The sequence below is a fragment of the Rhodamnia argentea genome, chromosome 1 (genome assembly GCF_020921035.1).
Source record: "Rhodamnia argentea isolate NSW1041297 chromosome 1, ASM2092103v1, whole genome shotgun sequence".
Taxonomy (NCBI): domain Eukaryota; kingdom Viridiplantae; phylum Streptophyta; class Magnoliopsida; order Myrtales; family Myrtaceae; genus Rhodamnia; species Rhodamnia argentea.
Genome location: NC_063150.1, coordinates 13,047,303 through 13,068,483, shown reverse-complemented (window position 1 = coordinate 13,068,483; position 21,181 = coordinate 13,047,303). Strand labels below are relative to the sequence as shown.

General features: G+C 40.0%; 2 protein-coding genes and 1 pseudogene across 5 annotated transcripts; all 3 read right to left on the bottom strand.

The window, feature by feature from the left end:
* Positions 1 to 10: 10 nt before the first annotated feature.
* Positions 11 to 2,936, bottom strand: LOC115751292 (GDSL esterase/lipase At5g14450-like). Its single transcript, XM_030689124.1, has 5 exons — positions 2,745 to 2,936; positions 2,259 to 2,587; positions 1,414 to 1,784; positions 517 to 790; positions 11 to 393 (listed from the first exon to the last, which is right to left on the bottom strand). The coding sequence occupies exons 2-5, from the start codon at positions 2,578 to 2,580 to the stop codon at positions 146 to 148; spliced, it is 1,215 nt and encodes a 404-aa protein (XP_030544984.1). The 5' UTR covers positions 2,581 to 2,587; positions 2,745 to 2,936; the 3' UTR covers positions 11 to 145.
* A 2,811-nt stretch (positions 2,937 to 5,747) lies between these two features.
* LOC115751369 lies at positions 5,748 to 8,737 on the bottom strand (annotated as a pseudogene).
* Positions 8,738 to 10,885: 2,148 nt separating this feature from the next.
* Positions 10,886 to 13,763, bottom strand: LOC125315651 (protein FAR1-RELATED SEQUENCE 5-like). Of its 4 annotated transcripts, XM_048281338.1 has the most exons (5): positions 13,726 to 13,763; positions 13,505 to 13,627; positions 13,313 to 13,362; positions 11,122 to 13,208; positions 10,886 to 10,978 (listed from the first exon to the last, which is right to left on the bottom strand). In XM_048281338.1, the coding sequence occupies exons 3-5, from the start codon at positions 13,314 to 13,316 to the stop codon at positions 10,943 to 10,945; spliced, it is 2,127 nt and encodes a 708-aa protein (XP_048137295.1). In that variant the 5' UTR covers positions 13,317 to 13,362; positions 13,505 to 13,627; positions 13,726 to 13,763; the 3' UTR covers positions 10,886 to 10,942. The 4 variants fall into 4 exon arrangements, with proteins under 4 accessions (XP_048137295.1, XP_048137292.1, XP_048137291.1 ...); XM_048281335.1 differs by having other exon boundaries at positions 10,892 to 13,208; positions 13,313 to 13,365; XM_048281334.1 differs by having other exon boundaries at positions 10,892 to 13,208.
* Positions 13,764 to 21,181: the final 7,418 nt, after the last annotated feature.

The following is a 21,181-nucleotide window of genomic DNA, read 5'->3' as shown; positions in this document are numbered from 1 at the left end:
AAGGGACTATTTCGGCCAAAGACCATGTACATCGATGACATCGAGAGAGCTTGGAATTCAGCCTCTTCCTAGACAAAAATGGAGTTCACATTCGCTCTTTGAAGCATGTGAATGAACCACTTGTTGTAACTGTACATGCACATTGCTAGAGGGCCTTGTGACATGATTCTGTTATGGCCACGGGGGGATCGGAGAAGGAGCCGTCCAGGATTTTGTTCGCAATCCAAAGGTTCGCGGCGTGAGAGTAGTGAATACCGTCCCAGCTCACGTGTCTGGAAGGATCGCTGCAAGAATCCCCAGAAACTTCAACTCCATCCACTGCTATTTTCATCCCGCATGGTAAGAAGTAATCTCCGTCGCGGCCGCAACAATAGCTGAGGGGATCGGTGAAACCTGTGCACCAAAATCGAGCCATGTTAGACAAGGAATCCAGACATGTCCGAGACTGTAAGAAAGCACTTGTTGCAACCTAATATTACTTGTGATCGAAGAAATCAGACGACGATATGGACTCACCATGCTGCTTTGCTTCACTTATCAGCATGAACTTCGCAGAATACATGTCGACATAAGTGAGAACAGCATTGGTGAGTTTCGCCCTCAGATCAGAGACTCTCTCCTTGAGCTGCCTGTTAAATTCTTGAGCTATTTCATTGTGCGACTTCACGCAGCCGGTTCCGTCCACCTTATCGGGCTGCATGGCGGAAATGTGCCTGGCGGTCATGGGTATGCAGCCGAGGGGACCAGTGTTGTGTATCCAGAAAGCTCTTGCCCCTTCTTGGTATAGCTTCTACAGCAACAAAGAAGCACAGTGAGATCTAGATAAAACACGCATGCTTCCTGATCACAAGACAGTACAAGAGTCTAACAGCTCCTAATTTGAAGTAAGAGGTTAGGGTCTTATGATCACAACAGAACATTTTAGTTCAGCAACAGATGATGCAAAAGGACTAAACCAGACTGGAGGCATGGCCAACTACATTAGCTACTAGCCCTACCATAAAAAACTAGCAGATGCATATTAGAGCACACAAGAAATTGCTAGGTAAACCGAGTGAGTGACACTAGAGGTGATCGATTCCACGGGTCGATATCATTATTTCGGATTCATGTCTGATAGACATAAGGACTTGAAGCTGCCTCCGCAGGACCCTCCATGTGTTAACAGCAATAGGATGAAGAAGCTTTTTAGACCACAGAAAAAGTAACTAGATGAAGAAAAAGAATCTCAATCCATGACATTGAATCCAACCCAGAAGTTTGTGGGGTCAACGACACCAATCTCGACATGGTTGAGTTAAATTCTTACGTAGTTAGTGGTGGAACTTGTGATCCAAGTATGAAAACAACACCTTTTGTTTTCTAGGCTAAATAACAGAACAGTTTAGAAAGACGATATATAGAGCTACAAACCTCGACCACTGAAGCAAACTGATGTGTGATGTTGGGAATAGAGGCTTGCACTTGTTCTTCTGTCGTAAATTTAAAGCCAGCGTGGAGATCGTTTTGACCGATGTCGAGAGTGTATAGAGCCTTGGAGAAGTCAGCCGGTAGTGGAAGAGGGCTTTTGACACCGTTACTGAATAGCTCGTTGGTCCGCGCCTTGAACTGTTGGAACTGCAGAAGCTGCACATCGAGAGAGATAGGGCTGAATCTCGCATCAAATGCTCTGCCGTCGATTGGCTGGATGGTAGAGCCTCCAGTGGCAAAATTCACTCCGTGGCGATAATCAGAACCTACAGAGTCCAAATACGCAGATACAAATGGCAAACCAAGTTTCTCGGCTGCACAAAAGATGAGACCAAAGTTAGCATCACGCTTAAGGAGAATCCCATCTAAGGCCATCTAAGCGAGAGAACAATGGATCGGCATATAACACGTCGAACTGTTTAAATTACATCTAACAGAAGGCACACTTATAACAACGATCTTAAGTGACAACTCACAAACAAACTGAAAGAATGACCTGCTCAACAAAAGTCCCTCACATACAGTACAGGAAACTCGGTCGTAATATGTCCATAACCATGAGCATTTTAATTAAGAGATTGGAAGTCAAGAACATCGCAAGCACTTAATATGTGAATTTAATCTGAAGTTTTTTTGCAATACTAACTAAAATGGGCTCTCGCTAGAAACTAGATCGTTGAGCAGCATATCAAAGCGCAGAAGAGAAAGCCAATCCTCAGAGAATCAGGAAAAATCATCAGATATTCCTACATTTCGGAGTCATTGTACACACTCGAGTAAACACACACCTATGACATCAATAACGACTTGGCCATCCGAGAACCGGCCCGCTGGTTTCCCGAAGAAGCTGCTCCCGTAAGGTGAAGGGAGCCGGTAAAACACGGCCGACCGACCGCCGGTGTCGGAATTCGAATCGCCAAAGTTGTAAATCGCCGGGAAGCGGCAAACCCCCGAATCCCCCAATGTCCAGCTACTACTCTCTGTTTTCCTAGGCATCAAGACTGAAAACGCAATAGCCACAAGGACTCCAATCACCACTGTCGCAATGCCCCTTGCGAGACCGAAGTTTTGCTTCCCAATACTCAATCGGGCTTCTCTTGTACCAACCATTCTAAACCTAAACAGTGAAAATATCAGACAATTACTTCAAAGCTAGACACAACTGGCTAGAGTGATGATTCTATGGGCGGTCTAGCACAAAAGAACAAGAGCCGAAGATGCTAAAACAAGAATTTCGAACAGTAAAGCAAAAAGGGTAGGACATTAGACGTCACTGCGAACACCTGAGAAGGAAGAACTGTCAAACCCAATTCTTGTTGCAGCTCTTGCGTTCGGCGGAAGACCCCAAAAAAAGCACCTTCCCAGTTTGAGGATGAGCGAAGGATTTTGTAGTTTCCGAGACAGTAGCAGAAATGGTCGGCAAAGCTTCAAGCTTTACGTCAATGGTCAGCTACGCTTCGCGGCTGTAAATCGCCGAAACAAGAATCAAGTGATGCAAGTATTCAGCTGCCACGCACCATCATCAGCTTAGTCTCACCCGTCTTTCACAAGTGCACACGAACTTGACCCTCTTATGGTGACCCATTTCGTCAATCTGAAAAATTTAGGATGCGCATGAAATCACTTCTATTTCTGGATTTCTTTGCCAGAAATCAATCTAACAGGAAAATTCGTTTGGTAAAAACCTTGCCAAAGTAAAAATCCGTTTGGTAAAAAAATTGACTTCCGGTATGATTTTCAACTTCTGGTAGAATTTTTAACTTCCGGCAAGATTTTTTGCCAACTTTGAGAAGTAATTTTTTTTTACTTCTCCACCTTAGAATCACTTCTTCGATCACATTGACCTCCATTGACTGCCCATCGCTGCCCGCCCGCCCGACCGCCCGCCGCCGGTCGCCGGACGCCGGTCGCCGGACGCCGGACATTCTTAATTACTCCAAAAGAGAGACCATCATCTGGCTAGGACATTCTTGTAGCTTTGGACAATCCTACGTTTCACGAAAAAGTAACGAAACATATTCTCTTATCCGAACTCCAGACGATGCAATGGTTGCAAATCATGGAAGAAATAGTGGATGCTTGAAGAATCAGGGCATAAGCAAAACGAAGGAGTGGGCATTTTCTTGCGATGGGTGAAGAATTTAAGGTAGTATTATTGGTTGGGGTCAAGTCGCTGTCTTTGCCACTTCAGCCCCGTCTTTTGCCCTCGTTTCTCTGCCTCGACACGAGGATGTTGTTGTCTTCTTGATTGATCATTGAAGCCTACACAAAGCTAAAATGTTGTAATTGAAAATTAGACTTCTCGATATTGTAGCTCTTATCTTTTGGTGGGGAAAGGAGAAAGATTATTGTTATTTTTCTCATTGATGAGTAACTACTTAACGGGTTGCTTATTTTAATTGGGCATTTTGAATCTAATGATTGATACTCTTCAAGACCCACTTTATTATTATTATTATTATTATTTTTGGCTCCATTTCTCATAAATATAAAAAGGAAGAAGGAACAAAAGAAAACAAGACCAAACAAAGGAAAAAAAATAAATTTAACTAGAGGTCCTTGAACTTTTCCAAATTGCTCCATAGTGCTCTTGAACTCTTTGTGTGTGGAATTGGGTCCCTAGACTATATACTTCTTTGTTTGAGTCGTTCCTGCCGTCAAATTTATGAAGGGAATTGCTCACGTGGCATCATTCATGACTTTTTAAGAAAACTTGTAACGAAATCAAGAACACAAAATTAAAAAAAAAAATTGAAATGAAGCTAGATAGTTAATAGGAAATTAAAAAATAAGCAAATTTTAAAAATGAAAATAGGTGTGTTCATCCGCGATGTAGACTAATTCCCGTTGTCAAAGCATCGGTGGAGTCGCGTGACCCTAGTGAGACAATTGCTCGGGGCCGCATGAGTCCCGACGACAAGACGTTGGGGATTGCTGAACCCTGGTGAGCAACAACTGGGTTGTGTGACTCGGCAAGGGATCAGACGTTGCATTTTTGTTTCATTTTAATAGAAAAACTAAGTTGAGCAAATATATATAATTAACGAACCTAATTGCACAAAAAAAAAATCCCGAGACCTGAATTGAACAATTTAAGATTATTTCGGAATCTCTGATATCTTTCTTCCCCCCAAAAAAACAAAAGCGGACAAAACTGGCTCTTTACGGTACGAGCAGTCACAAAAGCAATCCAGGCAAAGCCCCTTGGCTTTGAGAGTTTCTGTTTCTGTCAAAACCCACGATTAGGGTCGTTCGAAAGTCACTTGAGATGGTGAAGATAGAGAGTGTCTTCAACAAATTCATTCTCCGTTTAAGGCACCATTTATTTATTTAGCGACAAATAGATAATTTAGAAAAATATTATATTACAAATAATCACTTGAAATAATTAGTTGATGATTTGTTTCTATTACCAACTACAAATTATGTCTAATCATTTTCACGGAGATAAAAATAATTCTCAAAAGTTCATTCATTTTTGTAAGCGATACACACGAACATTTTTAGAAAAAACGTTGTAAAATCATTCATTTTTCGAGAAATAAATAAAGTCCATGTTCACGCTCCCATTTGGCATCGCCCGCCATTGACGAGAATCCCCGGCCCTCGGTTTTGTCCCTCGAAAGGATGTCGTCGTCCCTAAATATACTCCTTTTAGCATGCTCGAATCAGTAGCTTGTCTTCATCGCGCATCATCATCATCCAGGATATCTCGGTATGTAGCGCGGCGTTAAACCCGGCCGTACAGCGAAACCCCAATCCTCCAAACATGTTGGAGACATCAGCCGGTTCCCTCGCACCGTCCTTTCGGTAGTTTCTGATCCGACATGAAATATATCGGGATGGAATGGCCAACCCGACAAATAAAAGTTTGTCGCTCCCGCCTGTGACAATGACTTTGGCTTCCACAGCATCGTTCGAGACCGAACCCGTTCACGAATAAAGTCAAATGTCGCATGGGCTTTGTAAGAATAGAATCTGATCGAGATACTCAGAAGAGTCCCGGATCTCAGTGAGTCAATACCGGCAATGACTGCAAGGTTCAGGTTATAACGCACCTCGATGGGATTCGGGTAGCACGGACGGAGGCGACGGGTGGAGCAGTTTTTCCGGGTTGATTGATGGCTGCCTTTTCTGTGCCTCGATATGGTAATGTAGATTTGTTTGGTTTCCGAATTGACATGGCCATGAGAAAGCATTAAAGAAGACGAATCATGGAGTGCAGAAGGAAAAAGAACCAAATGCAATTGGAACAACAAATGTTGTTGACCTACGTGTGAGAAGGTGTTTTTGAAATTAAGAAATTGATCATTTACATGCTTGCTGAGCGGTGTGCCGACTAATGTCCACCGTGGTAGAATCTACCACAGCTTTTGAAACTGCAGAAGAGAACTAAGCATGGCAACATCAGGTGGCTCGTCGTGGCTTCCCCACCAAGACTCAAGGAATGTTCTGATCCGCTTCGATTTAGCTGGACTTTGGGATGTAAAAACTGGCACATTACTGAGCCGAATCACAACTTCAGGACTGTTCTCTGTTGGGACACAATGATCACGAGCCAACAGACTTGCGACATGATTCCGGGAGAGGGACCCGAACATCTGAGAGGGAGCCGTCGACAACTCTTTTTGCTACCCACTGATTTGCAGCATGAGAATAGTGCCCTCCATCCCAGCTTATCACCTTCAAAGGGTCGCCGCAAGAAGCCCCGACTACTTCAGTTCCATTCATAATCACCTTCTCTCCGCATTCCACAGTGTAATCCCTGTGGTGCCCGCAACAATATTCCAGTGGACCACCAAAACCTAGAAGAATCCAATTGTAACTCAAATTGATGTCAAATTCCGCACTCTTTCCATATCTTACACGTCATGTCTAATCTGCAATTTAGATAGTTGCAGGATGCTTACCGTGTTTCTGAGCTTCAGAGATCAATGTGTATTTAGCCGAATAAATGTCAATGTAGTTTAGCACTGCACCCATGAGATGAAGTCTTAGCTTGGACACGAGTGCTTTGAGCTGCATATTAAATTCTTGCGCAATTCTGTTGTGAGATGCCACACATCCATTTTCGTCCGCGTTGTTCGATTCTGGAGGATAAGTGATGACGTCATAGGGCAAACATCCAATAGGTCCGGTATTATGTATCCAAAATGCCCTTGCTCCTTGCTGATATAATCTCTGAAATCATGTAATCAGCGTTAGGATCCTAAAGTGACCTAATTTTTTTGTGGGGGCGAAAAAGTGACCTAATTAGGCATTTAAATTAAGCTCTTGCTCTACCAACAAAAAATTATCCAAAGGGAATATGTCAAAATTTTCCGTTAAGAGCATGGGACTTGTTAATGACACATTTAAGTTACATATTCCAAAAGTTCATTGTGAAAGTCTCACAAGCATTAACAACATATACAAAGGCTTTACAAGCATTGACAACATATACAAAGGCCAGAAAGTCATAGTTTAATCTCTACTTCATTGAGCATTCCATGACATGGAAAATTTTAAGAGTGTAGCAGCATTACATAAAGCTAGCCAATCAGGCCAAAAACAACCAAGCGAGTGTCCAAAGTAAAGGCAATGTCTCTCTCATGTAAGATGCATCGAGCAACTAATAAAAGAAGCCCATTGTGATCAGGAACATTCCTCCAATTTCAAACGTCTTATACCCACATCAGCTTCTTCCACCCATCCTTTTTGTACATAATACTGATTAAAAGCCTCTCCGATAAGTCCTTGTAAACATTGACGAATGTTGAGTAAAACACGCGAGTCTATTCTCCTACAGGGCAGCTCTGAACCTACATACTTCTTTTTCTTTCATGCAAGAGACAACATTAGGATACAAGAAAGATGAGAAGCTCAGATAATGCCCAGCGAAGCCGCAACTTTCTTGGTAAAGGGTATACAATGACACGCTCCTCACAAACTAGAGAGTTGATAAGCAGTTAATCAAATAAGCTTTTACTTACCTCTAGTGCTACAGCAATCTTATTCATCATGCTGGGAATGGACGCCAATGCCTGTTTCTCAGTCATGGAACTCAATGCGGCATGAAGATCATTCTGACCAATATCCATTGTGTATAATGCCTTGGAGAAGTCCTCAGGTCTCGGCAGACTGCTCTTTGCGTAATAACTCTTACCTGAGAAACATAACGTACAAATTTTCACACCTCCATACTTGTGAGTGGAAACAGATTCTGAAAATGCAAAGACCTAAACTTGTCCAAAGTTGGAGAATCAAATGAATAGTCAAGTACCGGCATGAAGCTCGAGAGTGCGTGCCTTGAATTGCTCGAATTGCGAAAGCTGTATGTCGAGCGAGATGGGGCTGAAGCCTGCCTCAAAGCTTCGGGTATCCAGCGGTTGAATCATGGACCCTCCTGTGGCAAAATTCGCCCCGTAGCAGAAGTTTGTCCCCATGGAATCCAAGTAAGGACTCAAATATGGCAATCCCAACTTCTCGGCTGCCAGATTCGCACACACACTACACAATGAGAGGCTAAGAGAGAAACTAACTTATCAAGGAGATCAAGTTGAACCTCATAAACTCTGTGCATAAAATTTTACATTACACCTTTATACATCAGGTCTTCAAAATGGCATCGCAAATCATAACGATCCGGCGTTATTCATATCGATCAAACCCCAAAATGAGTATCACTCAACAATCCCTCAACCTCTCCACGTGAGAGATGGAGTGCTGTTACAAATACCTAGTGGAGACTGCAGAGAAATGCAGCAGGGCAGTCTAAAACCTCTTTCCTTGTTTTTCTTGAACAACTTTTTTTGTAATCAAAACTCTAGCAATCACGATCAGCAGGAAGAACGAGCGAGGCGAGCTAGCAAATTATCACGCAATAGGCAGGCAAGATCCAATCATTCACCTACAAAATCAAGAATCACTTTGCCGTCGCAGTATCGCCCCGAAGTTTTGCCGAAGAACGTGTCGCCGTTCGGGGGCCGGAGACGGTGGAAGGCGGCCGATTTGCCGCCGGTGTCGGAGTTGGAGTCGCCGAAGTTGAAGATCGCCGGGAAGTCGCAGGCCTTGGATCGGAGGGAGTCCGTCGAGCGTTTCGTCGAAGAGAGAGTCGAGAAGGCGACCGTCGAGAAGACCAGGACGGCGACGACTCCGGCGGCGTTTCTCGGCGAGAAGCGCTGCTTCAAGTTCCCGATGACGCCGCTGGGTCGCGACCAGTCCATGGCGATTCTCGATCCGTGGTTCTTGCATAGGCCCGGGTCGATGCACCCAGCAGCGAGCGAATCAGTCGTGCGGGTTGACCCAAAAAAAAAAGCAGTCACGTGGGACCCTCGAAGGAGACCACGCAACGGAATCAACCGCTGCAGTAAATATTTCGCGAGGATAAATAACACAAATAATTTTTAAACTTTCGCCAAACATACGAAGTGATCTTTAAAGTTAAATTTGTTCAGCATGGCTTTCTGAATATTAGTTGTCATTCTTGACTTTTTAATTTATTTAATGCCTTAATCTACCAGCTTCGAGGAGTAATTCAGGATTCATAACTTCTATTCAAGCAATTTATGTAATCTGGGACGAATTTAACCGACCTTACTCTTGTCACGTGGTCTTTTGTTTTAAATGAATTTTCTAGGTATGATCAAAGTAGAGAAAGGAAGGACGAGGGCGAACAAGTCAGGCAAGAATTACAATATTATTGAGAGTGTCATTGTCCACGTTGGCCTTTATTTATTTATTTATTTATTAAGAGAAGTCGGGTAAGTTCATCGACCGCTGACCCTAACTATTTGGGATAAATGTGATGTTGATGTTGAAAAGAAGTCGGGTAAGAATTAAAGTATTATTAAATATGCCCCGTAAGATGAATCGTTAGATTTTTTTTGCCGAAGGCTCTTAAGTGGCATTCAAGTGATTTCTCGAAATATTTTGAAATTCAAGTGAACGCCATTAAAGAAATTATGACGCTTTTATTGTCCTTTTTTTCTCTTGAAATATTAGAGCTTGCGAGGGAAAGACTTGGGAGTGGCCAGAGTACTGGCAGAACTCATGCTTATATAGAACTGGCTGGGCTCCATTAGAGGTAGTTTTGTAAGTCAGCTGCTTTCACAATTCACTGATTTTTTTGTTTCACTTTTATTTCCTTCTTCGATCGGAAAAATTTCTATTAATTCGAGAACAAAAAAAATTTGGGAACCAATGCTAATGAGAAGGCGATTCAATTTAACATATCTAACACTACGGGAAAAAGTACAAAAAAAAAAAGTCATATACCTATTGCATTAGTATCAATTCGGTCATCTTATTGTTCTTCATGTTGAGCTCCATTAACACGAAAGCTCAAGCTGTATCTGATGATTAGTTGCCTATCGATGTATGGCGAGACAGACCGAGGAAGGTTCCAATGTAAAGTGCTAATGGGAGAATCAGTCCAGCGATTGAGTCGATGAGGCGTATTGTGTATCGTCTCTCTTTTTTTTTTTTTTTGGCATAGAGGACTATTGTGGTTTGTCTGTAAGGGTGGAGGATCATTAGGTGGGTGTAGTTGAGTGAAAGATGAATTCTTTGGCAAGAGTTTGTAGATGTGTACGAGTAGTGATCTTGTCATGGTTATGGTTATATGGGAAGTTGATTCTGTTGATATCAAACATCAATGTTCGTGTACCGAAAAGAATAAAAATATCAGTGCTCAAGAATAGAAGAAGTACGAAATTTTCAAATGAAAGAGAGATCGTGCTCTAAACATGGCCCTTTACAACCCGAGGAGGAGGAGGTTGTCGTTCAGCTACAGGGAATAGATCATCTGAAGCATTTATGGGATTGCCCTAATAGGCTTGAGCAACTCGCTTCAATCAAGAGAGACTAAAGATGTAACCGTGGACAAGCAGGCAACGCAAGAGCATCAATGGCCGACTACCACATCGCTAGACATTTTCAGTGCATGAAGCAATGGTAATTTAACAGCTGAAACAAATCCCCAATCTGCCAGGATTCATCAGTACTAACTACATCTTCAATGTGTGGCGATCGGCATCATTCAAACTGGATGGAACTAGTTTTCAACCCAAGATAAAACACAATGGAAATACTTGTACTGTTGTGAGGATGAATCCAGTTTTTGGACATTCATCCTCCAGAAGCTTCACCTGCGATGGCCAGTCAGGGCAGAAAGCAACCATAGCTAATTGAAGGATAGTGAAATGTAGAGCACTCAAAAGGGAGTGGAAACAGCATACTCTTCCAAAAAAGGCAATATGTAACAAAACACAGCTCAGTATCCACAAAAATTGACATTCTCAAGTTGCTGGCAATTAGCAGGCTAGGCTACAGGAGTAAGGCAAGCACATTGCCAATGAGAGAATTGTGCTTCCAGTTTTCTGAAGCATACAAGATAAGTAGTTGATGCAAATCTGCTCTCTAGTGGCCAAAATTGAGGAAGTTACTCCCATCATGCAAAGAGAAGAAATAAGAATCCTGCTTTTTGTTTATGTCATAAAACACCATTAACACCTGCTGTTGTCTTCATCTGCAAACACAAAAGGACAAGCATTAGTCAAAACTACAAGATGAAACAAATGGTGTAATTTTTCATGTCATGCCTTGTACGCTTAAATACAACCAGATTAGAGCCTCAAAAAGGAAAGAAAATGCTTTTCTCATATCATGCACCTGGTGTGAGGTGCCTCCTGTGCACGAAGATTCCTTTCTCTTTCGCTTCTCACCAGCGCCCTTCAACCGAGTAGTTGGTGCACCTTTTGGTATTTGAATTCCACAATTTTCTGCACATTCAGATTCATCATTTTCCATCATGAAATTAACATCATCTTTACCTATGAGAGATTGCATTTGATTCGTGATACGAGAGTGAAGATGCAGCAAGGTTGTAGTTGCCAGCTTCTCCGTAGCATCATGATTCGCACCGATGTTCATAACACTAAAAGCCAATTGCATCAGCCTCTTCAAGCGCAATGTCTTCGAATTTATCGCATCGTGAGAGCTTTCTCCAACATCATCATAATGACTACTTTGCTTTGTAGCTTTAGTCCACCTCTTCAAAATGTATTGTGATGGAATACTTGTAACATTTACAACATGTGTCAAGATGCATAAAGTATGCCTACACAACCATCCTTGCATTTCAAATAACTTGCAGCTACATGTAATGGTAGAATCGCTTGGACGAAAATGGACAGTATGCTTTCTATCACTACTTTCAGTTCCCAGCATATAAGCATGCAACGGCCCATCGGTTTCTGATCGAAGAACATGTTCAGACAAAGCATGCAAGAACTCGGTCTGGAAATTTCTATAAATGGCATGAGTGTAGACATGTGCGGCATGTTTCAAGATTCCACTATTTTCAACCACAATCTGCGGCTTTTCTCGAGCGCACTCAAAATCATCAACAACTTCGTAGTCGCGCAATTTTTCTGCTTGCTTCTCATAATGACTAACAAGTTCGGACAAAGTCATGGTCTTGCATGCCATATCTTGAAAGACATTATTAGTGCTCTCGCTTTCTTGTGTGGATCCGATTCCTGCAGAAAAAGTATCCCGACCAAATGCGGGACACCATTTATGACGCAGGCGATACATATCGGCCAACCACTTGTTGTCCTCCAAGTTCCACTCATGACACATAGCTTTCCAATTGTTTTCCATTTCAAATTCAGATTCGCATTGATATAAAAGCCTATGCCAATATTTATCGTGAAAGCTCGGCTTTCCAAGAAGATGCGCAATATGATGTGCAGCATTTTTCCCAATATGCCATACACATAAACGATGATCGGTGTTCGGAAGAACAGTTTTAACGGCATTAGCCATTGCATGATCTTGATCAGTAAAAATAGTCTTAGGTGCTTTATTACCCATTGCCTTCACAAAAGATTGAAATGCCCACTCAAAAGAAGAAATAGTTTCATCCAATAGAAATGCACAACCAAACAGAACGGTTTTCAAATGATGATTCAATCCAACAAAAGGTGCACATATCATATTGTATTTACTTGTACGGTAAGTAGTATCAAACACCACAACGTCTCCAAAAGTTTCATAATCTAGCTTGGACACACCATCAGACCAAAAAAAATTGGTCAATCTTTGCTCCTTGTCCAATTGAAATGTATAAGAAAAATTGCTTCCATTTGATTGTAAGCAATTAAAATGATCAATGAGACTTTGACAATCACCCGCACTAATAAGGTCCCTTCTTTTTGATCGTATACAATTTTGACAATCACGATGCATTAAGGCAACATTCTCATGTCCCCCCACTTCACCACTAAGGTACGAATACGCTTTCGTAGCCCTTGTACCGGCCCCAGTCAAAGAAGTCAAAATACTGCCATTAGTATTTGTAATATGCCGATATGACCGTAGGAGATGTTTTTGTTCATCACCAATGAAAGGATGATTATGAACCTCCTCAAACTTGGTAACTGTCCAAACTCCATCTTTGATTTTGAATTTAATGCAAGCTTTACAACCGGTTCTCTTCACAGTCCTATAAACATCTCTACGTTCATGAGGTAGGATTGGTGGAGAATATCCCTCACAATTACACAGAAATGTGCATGTTCGCAATATTCCTTTACTATTGTTTGCCTTCTGTCCTCTCCGCACTCCAAATCCCTTACCAATTGCATATGCATTGTATGTATTATAAGCTTCCTCCTCGTTAGCAAATGTCATGCCGATTCTAAATTCAAATTCTTTATCAGCATCACGCACCAGGACATTATCCTTTGCAGCCTCTACAAGTTAAAAAAAAAAAAAAAGTGAGAAAAATTTCCAATCATTTAAAGAAGAAAGATCAATTCAAATCAAACTTAAATTCTAAAGAGATAAAAGATCATACCCATTTGTCCCGAGAACAAGTCCAATTAGCTACTGAGGACTAGGAATTATCTGCTGAATAGTAGTGAAAATGGACGTTAGTGCGAAAGTTTCTGTGTGTGCATACTTTATTTCAGTTATTTTAGATCGAAAGCGGGTCTCATTCATGAGAACGATATACATAAAAAAGGAAAAAAAAAAAAGTATTTCGAACCTTGTGAACACCCATTTCGAAGAACAGAGGAGTTCAAGCATGTAGTAATAGGAGCCAATGTCGCGCCTTGTGAATGCCAGACCCACCTCAGACTCGCGGACAGCCCTCTGCGATGTCGGAAACCTAACAAATTCGCCTGGAAGAGTTCGCCAAACCAAAATCAAACCCAGATTTTGAAAAGAAAGAAGAGGAAAGCAGCACCACCACAGAAACACAAATACCTTGGAAAGCACGAGCTGTCTTCACTCCATAGTCGCTCTCTCCGTCGGAAAAGCTTCTCCTTCTCTGTGATTTGTGAGAGCCGACGGAGAAGAACGAGGGCATTGAGACTCTGGTCTGAAACAAAACAAACCCCAGAAAACGTAGAGATGAAAAGGAAGAAGAGTTTGATTTTGAAGGGTTAAATGAAAAGGAAGAGTTTTATCTGACAAAAAAAAACAAGAAACAAGAAAAGGACGAGTTTGATTTGAAGGTGGCGTGAGACAGAAGGGATGCATTAACTGAAGCTGACAGACCGGAAAAGTTTTGCAATTTTTCTCGATTTTTAATTTTTTAGTGTTCACGTCAGCCAACACGTGTCGTATTTTCATTGGATCTGAGTAGAATTTTGCACCCTAAGATAAATATATGTTGCTGACGTGATAATTTTAAATCACCGGATATTTTCTCAAAATCGAGAATGTCCCTAATTTTATAGCAAGCCACGTGAACCATACTAGATAATGGCCAACATGTATAAATATTCATGAAAGGTATATCAAAAAAAAAAAAAAATTTAAACATAAAAGGTGTATTCATGAATAATATGAACCTGACAAAAATTGGAAAATGCGACACTCAAGTTCAATAACACGCTTTTCCTGGATAAAATTTCGATAGTCGTGTTGCCCATCAACAGAATAGAAGTTATGTAACAATGCAACAATTTATGCCTTGCAATATCATGATTCAAGAATTTCATTGTTTGAGACTAGATCCATAAGGATGTTTCTGGCATTTCATGGGGGTTAAAAAACGGAACGGGCGGGTAAATTGGTGGTATGATTGGTAAATGTTAAATGTCACCGGTGATAAAAAGGGTGATCCGTAACTTGCTTGATCAACCTTGCATTAGTAATATACCAACAGGTTTTTGTCAGGTACTACTGTTTATTCTTACATGTTACTATCTATTTTGATAATCTGCCCACGCTTATTTTAATGACTTACCAATGTTTTGGATGTTAGCAGCTTTCATTTGAAATTACCAAACTTATTTGCCTAGCATGCCAATATCTGTTATGCTAAGACACGAATTAGTCAAAATTATCTTGAGGTTCAAGCAGCGATAAGTTTTATAGTCACTTGTCAACTTTTTATTTGCTTAGTTTTGAAAAGTAACTACACTTCTTTGTACTTCAAGAATTACCTACTATATTGATAATTCAACCACTAACATTTTTTAAGTTACTAACTTCTATTTGAAATAACCAATCTTAATTTGATGGAGGCACCAACATTAGTCTCATCAACTAATTTTAGTCACTTGCAACATTTTATCATACTTTATTTTGAGAATTACCGAAATTTTTTTTATAACTAAGGGACACAATTGTAATTAGTTGGTTACATGAAGGGGAACTAATACAACAACCCACCATCATTGCCCTCATTTAAATTATGGGTGAGTATGGTTTTAGGATTGAATCCGATATCGGACTAGCGGGGAACCTATTCGGTTTTAGGTTTTAGAGTTTACAAGGTAGATTTCGGGTTTCAAAATTGAGCAACATGTTTTGATGAGTAGATTCTAGGTTCCAAGTATAATAAGTTTTTGTATTTTTCTTAGTATATATTTTAGTGTGATCCTTCGATTTTCCATGACGTCCAATGATGAATGTGTAATTTGAAACTATTAGTCCGAATTTTCATTTTCGGCGAAATTTATGATTGAGATTTTTATTTTGTTAATGTTTCATCTTTATTTGTGTGTTTAAATATGAGTTATGATTAGTAGATTGTAGTGATAAGTGGTAATCATTAAAAGTGATGATTCGGATGATTCAATTAAAAATACAGGTGAAACCTATGTATACCCTGGAATCGTCTTTGAAACATGCGACTAGGTAAGTTTCAGTATCTAGGTATGCATGGTAGGTTTCACGTTTTAAAAATGAGGAATCCGATTAGACGGATAGGTTTTAGGCTCTAGGTGGAACCACGAAACTTGAAACCGTTCACCCTTAAGTTTAATTTGAAAACCAAGAGTAGGAAACAAATCCACAACCATTGTTCCTAAGCCTAAAGTATGAGAATGCCTTGCTAGGAGGGTCAATCCCGGGGATAAAAAAAAAAAGTACAATTTTTCTCTATACTTTCAAGATTGCCAATCACTTTAATAACCTACCAAAATTTACTTTTGTGACTTACCAACACCTTAAAGTACTAATTTTTATTCGAAATTACCAACCTTATATGTTATTTTTTTTCCCCAGCCTTATATTGTAGGGTTAATTCCTATTATAAGGTTTGCGCATTTGGTTTTATTTTTCCTCGGAGCAAGGTATTAAGACAACCAGTTAAGGTGAAAAAAAAACATTGTAAAGTATCCCTATTTTGAACTTTCTATGTACACACTCATCTGTTATGCTGATTCTAATCGACACGAAAGAAAGAAATTATCTGATTTTACTCGATAAACTTTGCATACATGACCCGATACGATAATGCGAGTGTGACCTTTACTAATTTGTTATGAATTTCGACCTCGTTCTGGATTTGTTCATCCTGCTTTCTGATAAATCCGAAGGAAACCATAATTTTGATTGCCCGAAAACGGTTCTTTCAATGTCAAGAGTGCCTTCAGCGCATTTGTTGCGGTCCTCTCGTATAATTAACTCTGTTACTGGTGTTTTTATCTGTCTCGTGTAACCATATATTTGTCGCTTTTTCCAGGAAAAAAAATCCAGATTGTGCAGAAATCAGCAAATCAAACGAGTTAACTTCGATGGAAATAGACGTCACCCATTAAGCTGCTATAAAATGGAAGTTCTGCACAATATGCTTTCGTTGAATTGTAGAGCTCAGAGGAAACTTAACAATTTGCTTCTTAACTTGTGGAGTCCGAGCAAAATCTGGCAAAGTACGCCTCTACTACTTAGGGAAAAATATAAACTGTGGTCATCAGGAACTCCTCGGAACCGTTGATAGGCCCCGACTTCGGGAGCCACGTGAAATTCGCATTTTCAAATTTCACAAGAAGCTCGATCAGGCATCGGAGGACTAAAAGCGTCCCTCGCAGCGTGATTCTCATGCTACCACTGCAAGCCACGCTATTCTATTTCTCGCGTTCTCCTTCACGAGAACAGTGAGGAGGGCATGAAAGGACTTAAACTGACCTTGGGAATGCACTTCTTATGCTACTGCTTCACCCGATGGCTCATCAATGATATAAATGAAAATCGTCCAACCTTGGCAAAGACAGAGCCATCTGACCAAAGTATATAGTAGTTGTTATCTCTGCTTTATATGCTTTATGATGCTCTATGTCGCAACTTCAGCATATCGGCATGGTAAAATTGAGATAGAATTTTGCAATATTTCATACCTAGCTAAAATGGTCATCTGGGAACACTTACTTTCGCAAGTTTCTTTTCTGTCATTCATCAAAATAAATGGTAGCTGAGTATCTTGTCTCTATATTTTTTTCAGCGTCATGAATTTCAGGATGCTCTTGCAATTCATCTTTCTGTATAAGTTACGTTTTGATTGCTATGACCTGTTCCTCACCTGCTGTGTTACTTGCTGATTGCGAAAATGGTTGAACCAGTGAATGCTGCTGACCCACCAAGACTGATTCTTCGCCTTGACTTGCGAAACAGTGGTTGAGCTTGGATGCTGGAAGGCCGATCTCCGAGGGCTTGAGTGAAGCTTCAACGGCTGGAACTCCTTTTTGTTGTCGTCTTATTGATATTCTCAATGAGTTTGATCTCGGCGAGAGTATGGGATGCCGGGATCGAACTTGATGGAAGATGAATTGCCCCAGTAATTACCATAGCCGAGGCAAGGTTCCTTCTCTAATTCAAATGCTTTTTTCCTATCGTTTACTCACCCTGTTGTCTAGTAATAGATCTTCGAGAGAATGATGTCTGAGTGATTTGTGCATCTGATCCCTTGACCTCATCTTATTACAGAGATCAATCCGGACAATAAGCTCAATTTCTAATAGAGAAGCTCCAGGCTCCGGCGCAACAAGTTAGGAAGCTGAGTCGAGTTTGTCGTAACCTGGATGATGACGGAGCCAAACGGATTAACATAATAAAGAAATTGCATGTCTGACAAAATCAAATTAAGCAATTCATTAACATAACTAGCCAAAAACGGAAAGAAACATCTTATTCTCACCAGATTATCCTTATCATTAAAGCATTATTGTAGTGTTAAAACTAATTAATTTCGATGTAAATAGGGATGTTTTTCATTTTGTAGATTCTGTTGATATGAACAACCGAATCTAACCTCATTTGGATCTAATATTTGACACTAATAACAAACAGGTGCTTTCCATACTTTGGTCGGCGATTGGAATCCTCAAAATATCATAGAGACCCACAACCATGGTTCATCAACCGAAAGCATGAGAATGCCCTTGCCATAAGGTCAATCCTTAGTGGTAAAAAACTATCAACATTTTTTTATGGGTTAATACTATGAAAAATCCCAAACTGGTATACATGTGACAGATTTATTCCAAATTATCCCAAATTGGTATAGCTGTGACAAATTTACCTCAAATTATTTTTTAACTACCAAAAACCCCAAATTGATACACATATATATGACAAATTTACCCCAAACTATTTTTTTTACCACAAAAAACCTCACACCGATACATATGTGATAAATTTACCCTTCGTTAGTTTTTGTTAAATCGGATTAATACCACAAAAAATGTCAAACTGATACATCTCTAACAAATAGAGGGTAAAAATCCCAAACTAGTACATCCTCAACTGCCACATGTCTTCCATCATTACCAACTACTTTAGTAACATACGAATACTTATTTTTGTATTCCGACCAAAAAAAAATATTTATTTTTGTAGCTTATCAATGTCTTTGAATTTACTCATTTTATTCGAAATTACCAACCATAATCTGACTGAAGTACCAACATTCGTCCTGTCAAGATGACATTTAATCACTTACCGACTTCTTATCTTGAGTGGTTTAATACCGTACCAACATTTGTTCATACTAAGAAGAATACTAACTACTTGACTACACCGCTTCAGCCTAAAAAAAAAAAAAAAACTATACCACAAATTGTTATTCTTTCTTGAGGCCACGACGTTGGCGGCCATGGCGGAGGAATAGCCAAGCCTACCAATATATGGATGTCCGAAGGCCGTCGAACTTGTTGAGACCTCGATGATTTTGTCATAACCTTATGGTTACTAGTCGTCTTCAACTTTTTATTATTTTCTTTGCTTCTTGTTACTGTTCATCTTCTTCACCACCACCGGTCTCTCTTTGTTTCCTTTTTTTTTTTTTTTTCCGATCGAATCTCTTTGTTTCTCCCATTCATAACTTTTTGGAAAAATTTCAAATAAGAGTGTGAAATGATTTCATTTTCTCAAATAAAGGCTTGAAATGAACCTTGTTTCAATAAGGGCCTGAAGTGCTCTCTTTGTTTCAAAGGATGTAGACCAAGGGTATTTTCGTCATTACATATTTTGAATATATTTTCTTTTCTTTTCTTCATTTTTTTTGTTGTTGTTGAAGGGAACGGCCACTAGAGGTGTCGCGACCTAAAAATAAATTTTTAGGTTAATGGATTAATAGGTTAATTAGATGAATTAACTAACCTAATACGAACTCTCTCAAGCCCTACCAATTCGCAACTTAGGTTTGATTTTTAATTTAGGAGCCGCCACTAATCTTTTTTGGTAGGTAAATTAGATACCTAAATAAAGTACGGAAGAATACTTTATTTTCTGCTAACTAGAGGTTTAGGGTTCGGGGACTTGATTATGTTAATTTTTAATTAACATCCTTTCGGTACCAAATTTCATAAAGATGTCTTTTCCCGATTGATGATTTGTGATTTTGATTTCCCTTTTTTTTTTTTTTGAATTTTTGAATTGAAATGATTTAATTTGAACAAAATTAAACAAAAATGCCCATAATATACCTTTAAATCCGATTTTCCGATAAATCTTCTCATTCCCGAAGATCCGGGCCGGAGCGAGATTTTATCCGCTACATCCTCATAGATTCATAGATTCAAGCCGGTATGCGGATAAATATATAGAAACACGACGTCCCTTCTCGCCAAAGGGCGTAATACGAATTTCTATATTTAAATCACCATCCCATCCCATAAGATCATGGGCGTGGCGTGTGATTTAATTTTCCGACGGGACTAGGCACCGGGGAGCATACATTATAGGCGGTTTTGTTTAAAGATGTGCAAATATTTATTGAATTTTCGAAAATCCTTAGGAGATTCCGGAATTTTCAAGGAGATAGGCTCCTATCCACAAAGGATTGATATCTTTTAAAAAATGGAAAGATTATCTTCTGAAATTTTTCAAAGTATACTAGATAACTTCCCGAATTTTAAAGATGCATTCAATATTCCTAAAAAGAAAATCTGATTGAATCTTGAGTTATTTGAATATTCCGAAAATATATGATATTCTACAAGATATGATTATATAAGAATAATTCGAAATAGGCAACAATATATCTAAAATATACTCATATTACGATTGTTACCTACTTCGCGGATAACTTTCCGAATTCGAATTCCAAACCAATCTCGTGATTCAAGCTTGAAAACTGAACCGATTGGCTAAGGGGATTTGCGCACGAATCAAAGGTTTCGGTGAAGGCGCATCTCGACTTGCAGCAGTAATTTTGACCACGAATCCACCTAAAAATCTGCAGAAATTTGTGAATAAACGTCTCTCACACGTTGTGTCCTTTTGTGAAGATGAAGTCTCCTTTAGGCGCTTGAGGTTGCTGTGGGGGCACGACTGAGAGGGTTGGACTTACAGATAATTTCTCCAACCTTAACCTGTAATAATAAAACAAGATGGAGAATAATAGAGGGCTCAGTCCCGGATTAGCAAAAGGTAGACCATTGGGAACATCATGGGTTGTCGATGTGTGCTTTGGTCGTTGGCTGCTCCACCCTTTTGTTTTTTCCTTTATCTGCAAGTCGAGTCCACGAATGGGAAAAAAAATAAAAATAAATAAAAATAAAATAGAGAGGTTGCAGAATAAGATAAAGATGAAGGATAAACACTCCTTTTTTCGTCCCTTTCTTCTCTTGTCTTTTTGTGGCTATTCTTTGGCGTGTGTTCTGATGAATTCCTCCTTTGACTTCCCAGTAAATGGATCCTCTTTTGCACTTACCAGAAACACCATGAACACCATCGCTTGAACCATCTTCATCCTTCTCGAGGGCTGCGATCTTTCCTCTCTTGTTCAAAGTATTACGCCTTAGACTTTCTTTCGCTTTCCGTTGTGGGCGTCCGATCCTGCACAAAACAAAGAAGACAATATCTCCACTATTTTTTTGCGGACGGCTTCCTTTCCCTCTTCCTTTGACTTTTCTCCGTCCTTTTCATATGAAAAGTCCTCTTTTCTCCATAGACTCAGACCCTCCCTCACGATGATTTGTGGCCATAT

Bases quoted from the DNA above. Each gene is read 5' to 3' on its own strand.
- LOC115751292 (XM_030689124.1), bottom strand. From the start codon at position 2,580: ATGGTTGGTACAAGAGAAGCCCGATTGAGTATTGGGAAGCAAAACTTC. The intron at 1,785-2,258 runs GTGTGTGTTTAC...TCTTTTGTGCAG, and splicing joins AGTCGTTATTGATGTCATAG to CCGAGAAACTTGGTTTGCCA. The intron at 394-516 runs GTGAGTCCATAT...TTTGGTGCACAG, and splicing joins AAGTGAAGCAAAGCAGCATG to GTTTCACCGATCCCCTCAGC.